Raw genomic sequence first — 15841 nt, 5'->3', positions numbered from 1 at the left:
TTTGCTGAGATTTCTCATGAAAGCTTCTGAACTGGACGAATTTGGACTAGATACCAAGAGTTGTTTGGATTCAAAACTGAGCTCAACTATATACTACAGTTACTGATTAATTAATTGATAGCAGCCAGAATTAGCTCTCAGTGACTTGATGAGGACATTTGTGTGCAAATAATGTTTTAATGAGCAGAAAATGAGGGGATGGTCATAATGAATGATGAGGTAGGGTCACCATCTTCCCTTCCTTACTGCTGTTAGTTGATTCCCCCATGAGTCTTTGCTAATATGACTCCGTGTAGCACCATGGCAGGGGCAAGGAGCTAATCCTGTATCCTCTGTATATAACACAGTGTGTGCCCAGGAGTTATTTAATGAGAACTTTTGAGGATTGAGTAATGCATCACTGAGAGATGGAAAAAGTCTCATCAGGGGGTTTTGGTAAGTTTGAGAAGCTTTTCATTATTGTATAGAGTCAGGGTGGCATTTCTCTATGTTCCATCCATGGAATTCACCAAATGTGTTCAAAAAACAGAAACGGCACCAACAGTATGTATTCTGGCTTGTTTGTACTTGCGTGTGAGGCTTTTAGGCAGGACTCCAGCTTCAGTGCTAGAGTCCTTGGCTCTAATTCCATCCAGCTAATGGTTTGACAGATAGCCAGCATTTAGTTAAGCCCACAGGACTTGCAACTAACATTTAGAGAAAAAAGAAAGCAGAGTTCCATTAACTCTGTGTCCTCACTGAGGTCCAGTTATGCGTACCAGACTCAGGAATGCCAAGGGGCCAGCATGGGGTACATGCCAGCCCTCCAATTTCTGTCAGATTGAAATGAGAAACAGACTCATAGTGAAATGGAGCCGAAGTGACCACAGAGGATACATCTCAGCCCAGGTCATTTCTTAGAAGATACTTAAACCTGCAGGTGAGCACTAAGTATACCTCAGAACCCTGGCCCCCTAGAGCACTAGGTTCACTCCGGGCCCCAAGGGCTTGTCCTTGTGGGAGAGCCTGGGTGGACGAGGGCCACTGGAGGCAGGGATAGAATTCTTGGCCTGCACACATGGATGTGCACGAGGACTTGACTGGGCTTTGGGCTTGTAGGAAAAGGAGGAGGCAGAGAAACTCAGGATGTGCCTGCCTCTTACTTGTGGAGGGGAGATCTTTGAAAATCTGATTAGCCTGCTCTGTGATTTGAGGCCAGTTACTTGAGATGACTGAATATATGTACATTTCCAGGCAAACATGCATCTTTCCTCTGAACCTTTCTTCTTTAGTGTCACTGGACATGAGGTTCAGTTGAGGCCAGGAGGTTGTGACATGGCCCCATTCCCTTACGCCTGACTGTGGCTCACAGCTGGTGGCTGTGCCACTTGAGCCAGCAGACAGCTGGCAGCCACTGGCTTGGTAATGCCCTGCCAGGAGAAGTCTGTTTCTTCCAAAACTGGTGGCTTTTTTTTGAAATGCAAGATTGTGGTGTCATTTTCATATATTAAGCTGCCTTTTGACCGGCTGGGTATTGTTTTTTGAGGACAAGAGATACCAAGTTTGCAGAGTTAACACAAAAGGCAAAGAAACAATTGGGGCACATCTTTGAAGCTGGTTCCAGCAAGGCAGTTCCCACTAACAGGTATGGTGTTATGCTGGGCAGTTCTAAGCAGCTGGCAACAACTTGAAATGCAAATATCAGCAGCCTTTCACCTTCTGCCAGGTTGGCATGGGTTGATTCTGATGCTTTCACAAGTCAGGAAGGACAACATTTTCCTGCATGAGCCCCAGGCCAGATAACAGATAACCATGCATTAACTCCATCATCCTGATGAGTTTAGACCTTCATGAGGTTGAAGGAGGAAGTGACTTCAGGAAAACAGCCTGAAAAGGTAGAGATGTGGGGCAGAGAGCAGCAGAAAGGAACGATGTCAGAGAGCTCTGTCCCTATGAATCTGACAACTCTAGGGACCTCATATAAGCGGAGTCATCCAGTATTTGTCCTTTGTGGCAAGGTTCATCCATGTTGTAGCATACATAGAACTTCCTTTTTAAGCCTGAGTAATATTCCACTACATGTATATACAGTTGGCCCTTAAGTAACCCAGGGTTTATGGGCACCAACCCCATTCCTGGAGGCAAAAATCCTTATATAGCTTTTGACCCCCCCCCCACAACATAACTACGAATAGCCTAGTGTTGGCCAGAAGTCTTACTGATATACAGTTGATTAACACATATTTTGTATGTTGTATATATTATATATCATATCCTTAACAATAAAGTAAGCTAGAGAAAAGAAAATGTGTTTTTTTTTCAAATTGTCACACATTTCCAAAAATATTCTCTCACATATTTATGGAAAAAAAATCTGTGTGTAAGAGGAGCCATGCAGTTCCATCCCAGGTTGTTCAAGGGTCAAGTGTACTACATTTTGTTTAGCCATTCATCCACTGATGACCATTTGGGTGGCTTCCACCTTTTGGCTTTTGTGAGAAATGCAGCCCTGAACATGGGTATACAAATATCTCTTTGACACCCTGCTTTCAATTCTTTTGGATATATACCCAGGAGTGTCAGATCCTATGGACTTGCTTCCTTCATGTGTAAAACAGACGGGTTGGCCCTCGAAGCCTGCTCTGAGCTCTGGGGCCGTCTGCAGCAATGCTTGGCAAGGCTACTGAGGAACCCGGGCCCTCAGAGCCCCCAGCCCGTGGGGAGGGCTGTCGCCCGGCAGAGCCAGGCTCCTCTGTGGCACTAAGAACAAAGCTGTCTTAGAAGAACTGTGAGCCTCCCACGGCTGCTTTATTTCAAGCCCCTCCCCCAACCTTCCACACAACCAAACTTCTGAGGAGGAATAAGGAACGACGAGTTACGCGTGCCCACTTAGAGAGTTCACAGACGCTGGCTTTGTGGTCCTGTGGAACAAAGGGGTTTTCTTTCTCCTCTCCTCTCAGCTCCGAGGCGGCCTGACTTCCAGCGGTGCTGGCTTGGCTGCTCCCCCACCAGCATCCCGTTCTGCGCCCCCTCCTCACCCTTCCTCTGGTCTGACTCCACACTCCCAGTGTCTTACTTTCCGTCCCTCAGTGACATCGATGCCATATTTCTAATTAATGTCGAGCTGGGTCACTCAATAAATCCATCTTCCAAGGTAATTAAAGACCTAGGAGAAATGTGGAAAGATCTGATTTTTTTTTAAAGCGTATTGAAATCTCTTCTTCGTGTCCAGCAGGGACCAGTGTTTAATGGGGAATTTGAGAGCCAAGTCATTTGGAGTGTGATGCATTTCATTTGGCAGCATCCTGCTTGGATTTGGAGCTGGGACACTTGTTGCATATCTTGGCAGCCTAATGGATTATTCTGTGGAGGTCTTTAGGGAAGATGGGCTGAACGGAAAGCAGGTGACCAAATCTACCCTCACAGCATCTCGGTGCTAACGCAGCTCTCCATCCTGCAACAAAGTGTTCCCTGAGGACTGGTTTGTTTTGAGGACGGGGGCTTTGCTTTTCCTGTGGGCCTGTGGCAGCCACATGTGTCGAGTACCATCACTAGGTGGATGGTGATGTTCTGACTGGCCAAGCACTCACTGCAACCTCAGAGGACATCCCCAGGGAACCCTCAGACTTCTAAGGGAGTCCTGATGAATAGGTCCAACAGTGAGAGACGAGTCTAGTCTGTATTAAACTCACCAGTTGTGTGGTTTAGGGAAGACATCCATGTTTGGGAGCTTTTTGTTTTGTTGTGGTAAAATATACATGACATAAAATTTACCATTTTAACCATTTTTAAGTGTACAGTTCAGTGGCATCAGCATGGGGTGCAGCCAGCCCCACCATCTGTGCCAGAACATTTTTCATCTTCCCAAACTGAAACTCTGTCCCCATTAAACCCTGACTCTCCGTCCGCCTCTCCCCCAGCCCTTGCAACCCCCATTCCACTTTCTGGGTCTATAAATTTTCCTACTTTAGGGACCTTATATCAGAGGAAGCAAACAAAATTTTGAGCTTTTGTGTCTGGCTTTATTCCTTGAGCATAATGTCCTCACAGTTCAGCCGTGTTGTAGCCTGCGTAAGAATTTCCTTCCTTATATATGTTCGTACATATATATGAACATATATACATGTTTATCCTGCATTTATTGGTGGATGCCTGAGTTGCTTCCAACTTTTGGCTGTTGGGAATAAGGCTGCTGTGTACATGGATGGGCAAGTATCTTGTTTGAGACCTGCTTTCCATTCTTTTAGGTGTATACTCTGAGTGGAGTTGCTAGATCATATGGTTTTGAGGACATGATATCACTATATTCTTTGGAGATTATCTTTGAAGATCTCTAAGTGCAAACATTAATAAATAAAAGTTGATGTCAACATATTTCAAAGAGAAGTAACAGGATGCAAAATATGTGGTCATTATTTAGTAATTAAGGCATAAATTTGAACTAGGTGGTGTGATGATAAACCCAGGAGGCAGTGCCATTTGTATGTTCCGTTTCTTTGTAGCAGTGTCTATATATCCAAGTTTAGTCTTGCCACTAAAGAAATGTGTTTTTTAACTGCTTTCCTACTGATATGATTTAAAAGCATTTATGGCATTCATAGTTTTTACTTACTATACTTTTAATGAACTAAGAAGCATTTTTAGATAGAATGCTTATTTAAAATGAGTCTGATAGATTAAAATCTATTATTGTAAAGTTGACACAGTAGGAGATTCTTTGTTTTAGGGAAAGAACATCTGCTTTGCAAAGATTCATCCTGGGATGTCATTATAATGGTACGCTCTACTAGTGCACCAATGTCTAATTCAGTATACCAAAAACTGACACAAAGCTTTTGCGTTCCTACTCCTAGCAGTCTAGAGTCAGTATGCATATGCTCTGTAATGAAGTACCCCATAATATTGGCCTGACGCCTTCTGGGTTTTGTTTATCGTAGTGGTATGCATCATTGCTGCCTACACGCAAGATCTGGCGTTGTTTTCAACCCAGGAGAAATCCGAGAGGATTTTAGGATAGCAAACTGATGTTGCCACAGCAAGAATCCTTTTAAAAGACAACTCCAATCATGTCGCTACACCCCCTGGCTTCAGTCTTTCAACAGTGCACCTTGCTTTGGGAATAAAGTACACATTTTTCATTGTAGTTTTTAAGGCTCCAGTGTAGACCCAGAGGACCCTCCTCTGCCCTGCTTGCCCTGTTGTCCACCTCACTTGCTGACTTCAGTTCCTTGAAAGCTTTGCAATATGTTGCACCTCTGGACTTTTGCACAGGCTGTTCTTTGCTAGAACACTCTTTAGTGACCCTTTCTCAGAGTGAAGTGTGCTCAGCAGGTCCTCAAGTGATATATGTGCCCTGTTGTCCAGCGACATCCTCCTGACCCTCACACCCGAGTCAGCGGCCCCTCCTCTGGCCGCCCACAGTACTCTCTACTGCCTTTGTGACAGAATCACAGCGTTCATCACATTGATTCTACTTGCAAGTTTTAGTTTGATTAAATATTGAATAGATATAAAAATACTAATAAAGTGTATGTCAGATATAAAGAATTTCGACAGCATGAACAACTGCATCCTCCCCACCCAGTTTTAGAGGAAGAATCTGATCATTACTGTGTGCCTGCCCCAGCCATCCTTGCCCTCCCTGTAACCATGAGCCTGGCTTTTTATTATCCCTTCCCCTGCTCTTTAGGATTTTACCGCATCTGTTAGGAGACCAGAAACAACATGTCATTTAGTTTTGCCTGTTTTTGAATTTTGAGTAATTTGAACTGAATAGCGTGTGTTCTGTGTGTTTTTCCCACTCAGCATTATTCCTGAGATGCATGTTGGCCTTTATAGCTGTAACTCATTCGTCTCCCTGCTGTGTAAATATATCACCCTTATTTGGCCTGTAATTGCTTTTTTACATATCTCTGTTCCCCCTCTTTCCCTTGTGCCCCAATACCCAGTTTTAAACTCCCAAATGACAGAGATTGAGTTTATTTTGCTCATTGCTATGTCCTAGTGTGTAAGAAATTATTTGTTAAATGAAACAGGTGCCCTTTGTCTGAGAGTCCACCTGTGAGTGGCGATCAGCAGCGATACCATTCTTGTCTGAATGCTCTTTCTCCCCAGCACATTCCCTGGCCGCAGTTCTCTAGACCAGGGCTCGGCAACCTTTTTTTCATAAAGGACCAGATGGTAATATTTCAGGCCTTGCAGGCCATATGGTTTGTCTCATAGCTACTCAACTCCGTCATTATAGTGTGAAAGCAGCTATAGATACACATAAACAAATGGGTGTTCCAATAAAACTTTGTTTACAAAAAAAGGCATTGGGCTGAATTTGGCGCATAGACTATAGTTTGCCAACTTCTGCTTTAAAAGACTTCCCAGGTTGGAAGAGAGGGCAGTACTGCTACTCGGTCAAAGAGGAGAAGGCTTGATCACACCTCTGGGTGTGAGCCAGGGGAACCTCCCAGTCTAGGGCAGACAAGGACACACAGAGTGGGTATGTGGCCCCTTGTAAGGCCATAGGCAAAATGAAATGGCTCTAGTCAAGGAGGAAATGTAGCAATTTTCAGACGAGGACTAAAGTGCATCTTAAAGGTCAATGTGTGTATATATAGACAGTGTTACAATGCCATGAACAAAACTGCTACTGTAATATTTGAGTTGTAGGCTGGGATTGAGTTTGGTATCCATGTCACTGTCTTTCATCCCAACCCTTTCTTCTCTGGCATCTGAGGCTTTAGCCTGGCTGGTTTCACATACAGAGTACCAAGAGCTGGTGTCTCAACTTAAGTCAAGCACACAGGCTATATTCTGATGAAGAAAACACTGAGTTATCCTTGAATGAGCAGAGAGGCTTCTTTGAAGAGTCCTAGCTACAAGGCAGGAAATGACGTTGATGGAGTCATTTTCCTTGGGTTAAAGGGCACCCTCTTGTATTTGTGATATCAGGGCAAACCAGGCAGATAGTCGTAGTGAAAGAATGTGGGCTCAGGTATATCTGAATCCTGGGTCACTCTTGGGCTTCTCATTATTTAAGTGATACATATACCTACCTCAGAGGCTTAATGTGAGGAATGTGATTTGCTCATTGTGGTAGCAAATTAGTTTGAAAGAAGTATGGCTGAAGGGAGGTCAAGATGGTGAGGATAAGAAAGAAAAATAGAAACAACAATTAGTAATGCTCATTGACACAGCCAGGCGCTGCTCTAGCTCATCACTCCTCATTTTGTCCTCATGCTGACCCCCTTTTACAGATGGTAAATGAAGCAGAGTGGGTAGATCACTGGGCCAGAGTTGCTTGGCCAATAAGTGGTAGGCACAGGATTGATCCACGCATGCATGGCTGGAGAGTCCCCACTCTTCACCACGACACTGCTTCTTGCCATGTTGGGACCAATGCTTCAAGTTTGGCTATTGGTGTATTGTTACTGGGGAGCGGTCCTGACACCCCTCACCAGTGAGGTGACTTGGCCTGCCCCATTCTGTACTCCTGTTGTTGATCATACTCAACCTATGGGAGAATAGGCAAAAGCTGCCCTAGTGAAAGGTCCCTGAAAAAAACTCAGGGTGCAGAGTTGAGGAGAGCCAAGGCTGCACCGTGCTGCAGGGGTTGTGGGCAGCTGCCGGGCAGACATTGCCAAGCCAACCCAAGATGCTGTGTCTCAGTGCCTCACAGAGACAGCCATGGCAAGAGATTTCAGGCAGTCCCAGTGATGACTCCAGGGCTCTGGTGATGGCCTAGAGCCATCAGCCATCTCTTTAAGGACACAAAGCATCCTGGAACCTGTACCGGTGTCTTCACATATGATGTGAACTTGAAGCATTTTGGAAGAATCAACCCCACATAACAAAGTGTGGAAGTTGTTGGTGCTTCTTGCCATGGCCCCCTTTGAAGTTGGGCAGGTCCATGAGCTGTGAGCAGGATTGTCAAGCCGCTGCTGGTCTGGAGCATTTCCTTACCAGTGAGAGACCCTCTGGACCTCCAGCACGTCAACCGGCAACATTCCAGATGGTAGCTGCCCTTTCACCCCGTATCCTGAGTAACAATGCTAAGCAGAGCCCTTTGAAAACCCTCAATGGGCGTGTAGCATGAGCAAGAAATAAACTTGAAGTTTTAAGCCTCTGAAATTAAGAATTGTTTGTTATTGCAGCATGACAAAGCCCGTGACTAACACACAAACCCACTGCTGTTTTCTGTCCTGCAAACAGCTTGTTTGTACAATTGTTTTGACTTGATGTGAGTTAAGACTAGCATGAAAGAATGCTACTGTTGACTTCAGGTGTACAAGAAGTTCCAAAAACAGAGTCCGTTTCCATAGGACTTTGTATGTATTGATTGTATATATCTATATCTATATATATATATAGACAAATCTACCAAAATGGCTGGTTTCAAGATAATGTCAAGAATTGTTTGTTTCATTGGCAGGCCATTGTTAAGGGGCTCGAATATATATAAATGCATCCAAATTACTTACTCTCTTAAATATTCTTCTTATCGACTCCTTATTATTGTGGTTTGAAAGAGTCCTTTATAGGAAGAACTTCTACTGACATCTTACACAACTATGTCAGACATTACAGGATAGGTTGTGCAGGTGTTGCGTTCAACAATATCGTCTCTCTTTGTCCAAACCAATTCCCATCCATTTGCAACTTCTAAACATTTCTAAAACATGCTGAACTTGTTGAGTTCGGGTCAACTGTTCACCCCATTGGCCCTACAGAGTCAGTGCATTGCTCACATATCGAGTACCGCTCCAGCCCACAACCTGGTTTTTCCATTAATTGTATCTTGAATAGTTATTGTTTGGTATTTCTGTACCTTTCACCCTCTCTCCTCATTATCTGTAATCATGTTCTTCATATTTTTCTCTTTATCTTGCTCACATGCAGGCGCACACACACACACACACACACACACACACACACACACACACACACATATACACACTCATACACACACTTTTTCTCTCTCTTTCTAAAAATTTAGGTTGATCCTCTTCTAAGATCCTTGACCCTGGGGAAACGTCTGCACATTACTCATCATCTCTAGTGAACAAAACTGCAGGAGTTCCTTTGAAAGGCTTCTGCTGGGATTGAGGAAGTTTGTGGAGAAGTGACCAGTAATCTGAGCCCACCGCATGACTTCAGTTTGAATTGTATAAGTTTCTGCCTTAAGAACATATTCCAGAGGTTTAGGTTTTCAACTTGTGTTCAAGATGATATGGAGAAAGGATAAATGGTAACATTTCATCCCCATAAAGTATGTTTGCCTTTCTCTTTCAGATAAGCTAAAATTTCCAGAATCAAGTAGAAACAGTGTTCATCCTCCCCTCCCCACTGCTGGCCCTGCAAGTATAATATCTTGAATTTGCTGATGGTGTTCTCTAGTTCACTGACAGTGTCCTCTAGCATGAGATATGAATTCCATCTTTGACAATGAGAAGCAATCCCCTAAATTTTCTCAGGGAACATTTGATGATTCTTAAAGCTTATAGATGGTCATTAAAAGGTGGGCCTTTCTCTTAGAGAGCTGCTAATCTAATATGTGGTGAGACTTTTACAAAGAAGAAAGCATATTTGAGGGAGAAAACACCTAAGCCTCTTTAGTAGTAAGTGTGTTTTTAATTTCTGCTCAAGTCTACACTCAGCATTGGAGAATGGAACTTGTCTTAGAAACTGCTCAGGTATAGGGGAGAATCTCCAGGGAGCTCATTAAGGGCATCAGATTTACATCATGGAGAAAACAGAGCAGATGGGCGCAGGCTGGCAAGGAGGCCAGGACCAGGCTGTCCTAGAAAGACAGGTTTGCCTGAGGTCTTGGTGCCCAGACCACAGTTCAGCTCATCTTTCCTGTTAAAATGGATGCTGTAAGAGGTTAAGAGATCAGACATAAGGTGTCTGACCCAGAGGCAGAACTCAAACCCCCTGCATAACAGTCTGATGCCTCTCAGGTAGTGAAGGGAATGCATAGCTGTCAGGAGTATACAGAGGACCAGAAGTGATGGCTTTTCAAGGGAAATTGGTGCCTATTGCCTTAGTAATGATAACAGCAATGGCCACTTTGTACAAAGCTTTGTAAAGGCCCCTGGGTGGGCCAAGGTTTCCATGGCCTTTCGGGCTTTAACCAGGAGAACCGCCCAGGTTCTCACTGCCTGTGCTTGATGGACTTCCGGCCATAATGACCTCTGGCCTCACAGCCCCCCCTCCTGGAGGTAGGCCCAGCTGGAGGGGCTCCCGGGGTGGTTGGTAATGAATGTGGAATGTTAAAGGGGGAGGTGTGTGCACGTAGGAATTAGTCACGCATGTGTCTGGTCTGTGTCATGGTGGCCAGTTTCCAGGTAAACAGATTCCATAGTGATGTCACCCAGCACCTCACACACGCCAGACATTCTTACACATGCGTCCTGGTCCATGGTGAGACCTCTCCCAGCAGCATCCTGGGCAAACCATGCATGTCGTGTTGTCGTAGTGGCCGCTAGGCCCTGGGCAGGGCTTGATGCGATCGAGAGCATCCCTTCTCTGGAGGAGGTTAAGACCCCCACGAGAGGCGTAAATACCTCCTTCCCAGGCAACTGCCCTGGTTCCCTGAGGTCCTGCCTGGGGTGTCTCCATAGTCCCCTGACCAATCTCCCAGTCCCGGCCCCCTGCTATCCCAGGACTGCTCTGTCTTTCTAGAACATGGCATGGGTCACTCTGATTTTGTAGCTCTGCACACTTACCCACCTCAGCACACACAGGGGGGAGAGCACCGTCCACCTTCTGGGTGATTGCATGGCTGCCCTGGAGGCAGCCAGCATGGAAACCTGCCCTCCTATAGCTTGCAGACTGGAGAGAGGGAATGTCTGTCCGGTCCCACTGCAGCTCAGGCACAGCCCGAGGAGCTGGGAGGCTACCTGGAGGTGGCGGTCTGAGCAGCCAGGGCTCTTTCCTCTGTCTTCCCATTGTTCCCCTCCCAGTCCTCTTTATCCCACACCTGACCCTCGTCTCCATGTCTTCATTTGTACCTTCCTTCTGAATGCCCTTCCTCCCATCTGCATTTCCAAATTCTACCAGTTTCACATTGGGCCAAATCAAAAGGCTCTTTCCCTTTCTTTTTCTCAGTGTGGAATGCTTGTGCACTTGCTGTCACCTTGCACAGGGGCCATGCTGATCTTCTCTACATCATTCTGGTATTAGTGCTTGTGCCACCGAGCAAGCACCAAGGCCCTTCTTCTTTACACACCTTCCTGTCTCCTCTACCCAAGCTGGGTGGGAGGCCAGGCTCACTCTTCTGAAGCCCTGTCTGACCTGACTTTTGCCTTTCTTATGATCAGAATCACTTCTGTCTCCATCTGGCCTACAAGGTAACAGTCCCATCAGTTTTGTCCAAATGACCTGACTTGTGCAGTGAACTGCACCAAAATACACTGAGCTGTATTTAGCAGACACTAAAACATTTGCAATATGAGTGAATGAATTAAGGGTTGATGCTGGGTGTCTGAAAGTCATTGGAAAGTTAGGAGAAGGAGAAGACAGAGCTTTGAGAGATAGAAAAGTTTTCCTGTGGGAAGGAGGGCTCGAAATAGAGGTAATTAGAGGCAAAGAGATAAGAAGTCATATTCTGCAGTGGAAGAGATGATATCTGCTACCTGCTCTGAGTATCTGGGAGGTGGGGGGGCAATGGGGGCTGCGGGGCTGGGAGGGGCTGTCGCCTGCTTAAGAGGAGAGCAGTGGGCGTGTTCACTGTGCCACAAGTTGGTGCTGCCAGGGCACAGCAGTGGTTAAATGAATTGCTCAAATCAGACAGAGAGGTAGGGTGGAAAGGGCATTGAGGTGTGTAAGTGTGCTGAGCTGCACAATCAGAGTGACCCATGCCATGGTCTAGAAAGATGGTGGGCATCCCAGAGCAGCCCTAGGATAGCAGGGGGCCGGGACTGGGAGGTTGGTCAGGGCACTATGGAGACACTCCAAGCAAGACCTCAGGCAACCAGGGCAGTTGCCCAGAAAGGAGGCATTTACACCTCTCATGGGGGTCTTACTCCAGTCTTTGGTCTGGCTTCTCACCAGTGGGTGCCACCCTGAAATGATGACACAGTAAACATTTGTATTCTGAAGCCAGTCTTGGTATTTATTGCTCTGCTCTGACTGGCACAATTGTTTGATAAAATTTGCAGGATCTTTATTATCCCAAATGCAATGAGTTTTTCCAAAGAAATATGTATGGTTATAAAATATTCAAAGATGAAATATAGAAGAGGCTTCATAAAGCCTGCTAGAAATGGAATTGAAGTACACATAACACCAAATGAATTTATTTCTATTAAAATTCCTAGTTTACCAACTACTTAAAAGGCAAATTCAAGTAAACAGAATAGGCATGTGTTTTCCCCTTAGGGGACAATTTTAATAAAACAGCTGATAGACATTTATATCTGGATCTCTACTTTCTGCCCCATTAAACCAGAAATTGGTCTTTGGCAATAGTGACCAGTATATGTACACAAGGCAAGATGATTAACTGGAAGGGGGCCAGTTGCAGGATTGCTTACCCTGTCATATTTAGTACCAGCCTTGTCTATTCAATACAGGTGCACACATTAGAGGCTTGAAGTCCCCTCCCTGGAGAGAGAGACTATACACAGAGCAATAAATTATAGCTGCTGACAGTCGATTGTGTAGTAGGACTGAGCATAGCCTGGCACTACCCGCTGGCTCCCACCGGCCCCCCACCACAGTGCTCACGGTGGGCACTGCCACCATAGCAGGCAGATGGTTTAGTTGGATGCATAACTGTGCTGAATATGTGGAGAAGCAATTAGCTTCCTGAGGGCCAGTTGCTGATATTCTATTTCAAAACACAGAATGTGCTCAGATATAATAATGAGAATTAATCAGACTCAACCACAGTTGTACAAGCAATGTTTTGACAGAGTGTTGTTTGTTTTGAAGCTGGGAAAAGTGAAAATGTTAAATGATGAATAATGTGGGTAAAGCAGCTATCAGCTAATTCATTTTCTCTTGGGTTTGCTTTTAATTTTGTTCTGCTTTTTCTTATAGCTTACTGTCATTTTAAGTCTTCTTGTAACTATTAAGATGACTTTTTTCCTTTAAACATATTTTTTGTGTGAAATAAAGAATGTCTGAATTTTCTTTCCAGACTTCCTTCCTCCCATCAGTGTCACTGTTATTCACTCAGTGTTCTGCACTCTCTTTGGTCACCTTCAATATCCTTACCACATTTGATACCAGATTCCATCAATTCTCTCCTTAGAAATGGTTCTTAAAAGCCACAGCTGCCATCCTAATTCCAACCCAAATCTATGGAATCTAAAAGGTTAAAGTGGGAAGAATGTCTGAAATTGCAGGTCCCACCTTTGGCTCAGAGCAGGGCTGTTGTCCAAGGTCCCGCTTGTCTTAGCAGCAGACCTAGCCCTGAGCCCACCTCCAGTCTTGGGCTCTGGCTGTACACCGAGCTGGTGGGCATCGTGTGGATATTCTCACAGTAGCTTCTCACATCCTCATCCTGCCCCAGGGCTCTGGCCCATCAACCATCCCTTTCTTCAGCCCGCAGATAAATCTTACCAAGTCATCACTTTTATCCCTGTCATTTCTTCCTCACTGCCTACTTATTGCTTTTAAACTCTTGCTGTTCACTTAAGAGTCGTCAGAGTTTGAATTCACCGTTTTATCAAGGCACACCCTTTCTTCCAGCCAGTCTTCGCTGGGTCCTCTCAATTCACCATAGTCACTGCTGGGTCCAACTCTGTGCTCGTGTTGTGACTGCCATGTGGAATGCCTATTTCCCCGTCTGACTACTCGGAACTTGCCTCTGAGCTCCACCCAAGGTTCCCTTGTTCATGAGGCCTCCTATCACAGCTCTGGGCTGGGCTGACCTCCCACTCCTGAATGGTTGTTCTCTTCCATTGCCCACATCTGGGTGCTCACCATCTGCAGAGCAGGGTTCCAGGTAGGAGACCCAAAGATGCACTGGGCATGAACCTGGCCACACAGCTGAGAGTCCAGCACAGATATTAAAGCCTGCACACAAATAATTCTGATGCTGGGGAGAATGTAATAAATACTACACTTTTTATGTAAAGATATGGGTAAAGTTGAGCCTGTTTATACTAGTTCAGATTTATCTTTATGCCCAGAGAGAGAGAGGTGCAGTAGAGTAGAGAGGTTAAGAACTCAGATGCTGAAGCCAGAGAACATGTTGCCAATAACCGGCTGTGCGACCTGGGATGGTACTTAGTCTTTCTGTGCTCAGCTTCCTCGTCTGTGAATGAGGAGATGGTGAAGGTGCCTACCTCCTGGGCTGCTGTGAGGATTAGGTGAGGTGACATTGACAGTGCCTTATCTAGTGAGCGCTAGGTGAGTGCCGGCCATTATCATCCCCATCTCCGACACGGCGGCGTCATCTCTCATCTCCCTTGCTGTCTCCTGTCCTTGGCGGTGGATTTCTGAAGGACAGAAATCACGAGCTTACCGTCTCCCTGAGCATGTATGTACTGGGTACTTGGTCAACACTTGAGTGGGACAATAGATAATCTGAGACCCCCTGCTCCTGTACTTCGGCTTCCGAATCAGTGCAGTAAGCGACTCCGTATCTCCCCCAGGCCTTCCTATGCCTGGCGCAGTGCTGTTTCAGGACAGTGCTCTAAAATGAATTGGCCGACAATGGCTAGGTCGAGAGTCCCCAAGACCACCCTCAGAATTGATGATTCCCAGAAGGACTCACAGGACTCAGCAGCTTGGCATTAGTTTGGCTGTAATTTATTACAGCAACAGGATACCGAGCCAAGTCACCAAAGAGAAGAGGTGCTTGGGACAAAGTCTGATAAACACGGGGCTCCAGCTTTCCAGAATCCCCCCAGCAGAGGCACACGGGGCGGCAGCTTCATTCCCCCAGATGAATCATGACACCGTGGGTGAAATGTCATGTACCAGAGAAGCTCACCAGAGATCCCCCGTGCAGTGAGGATGGGAGACCCAGGGACCGTGATTCCTAGGTGACAGAGCTGCTGGCTGGTCTCTGGCATTTGGACTCCACCTCCCACATGCATTCCTTTCACACAAGAAAATGAAGCTCAAGGATAGGGAACCTCACCCTGACCTAGTCCATGTCACATACTCTTAGCATCCGCTCCCATCCTTCCTTGAACTGGAAAGGATTCCCAGTGTAGTCGTTGAGAGGAATCTGCAAGCTTAGATGTTAGCGCATCTTGCCATTTTATTCTGCATTTTAAAATTCCTGTTTCTTGTGACCCCTTATTGCACTCATACCCTACTTTGAAACACCAGGAGGATGGAATGGACTGGCCTGGTGTGTGAGCTCTCTCACTGAGCGGAAAGCTCATCTGTGCCAAACCTCCCTGACCTTGCCATTTCCTAATTAAAGTTCCAACTGTTTCTGCCTTCTTCCAGGCATTTATGCCCTTAAGACAGAGCTCAGACCCTAGACCAGATTGCCCATGTTAAAAAGAAATTCTGTCACTGAGACTTTTAGCTGTTTTAAGGTAGACTAGAAGATTCCTCAGCTTCCTCACCTGTAAATAGGAACAATAACAGTACCTACCTAGGTACTATTCTGTCCTAGGACAATTGTGAGCTTAAAGGAGGTACCATATTCCATTGGTTCTCAAATGCACCTTTCCTCCTCCCCACAACACACACATTTTAGCATTTGTGAAATCAGGACACATCTTACAGTCAATGCAGTGTCAGAGGTTAACTGGTAGCTTTTTCTTCCTTGGGGTATGTTTAGTACTGATGCATCTTAAAATCGATGGCATTATAGATTCAATACTGTAAAAAGGTCACAGCACTAACACCATGCCTAGCAGGAAACAAATGTTCAGGAAGGTTACTTGTTATTGCTCTT

The 15841-nt window shown here is 45.5% G+C and overlaps 1 protein-coding gene across 6 annotated transcripts in view; it reads left to right on the top strand.

The window, feature by feature from the left end:
- The window catches only part of SLC22A23 (solute carrier family 22 member 23), a 169022-nt gene that overhangs the window by 56256 nt on the left and 96925 nt on the right, over positions 1–15841 (top strand). Inside the window, exon 4 of one of the 6 annotated variants that reach the window (XM_057493773.1) lies at positions 11080–11578. The exons of 4 other annotated variants lie outside the window; for them this stretch is intronic. In XM_057493773.1, coding sequence (XP_057349756.1) covers positions 11080–11252 — 173 coding nt within the window. In that variant the 3' untranslated portion in view covers positions 11253–11578. Of the gene's footprint in view, positions 1–11079; positions 11579–15841 lie in introns of those variants that run through there. One more of the 6 variants, XM_057493774.1, reaches the window with a different exon arrangement.

The sequence above is a fragment of the Manis pentadactyla genome, chromosome 16, assembly GCF_030020395.1.
Source record: "Manis pentadactyla isolate mManPen7 chromosome 16, mManPen7.hap1, whole genome shotgun sequence".
Taxonomy (NCBI): domain Eukaryota; kingdom Metazoa; phylum Chordata; class Mammalia; order Pholidota; family Manidae; genus Manis; species Manis pentadactyla.
Note: the sequence above shows the minus strand (reverse complement) of the source record. Positions and strands in the feature narration are given on the sequence as shown.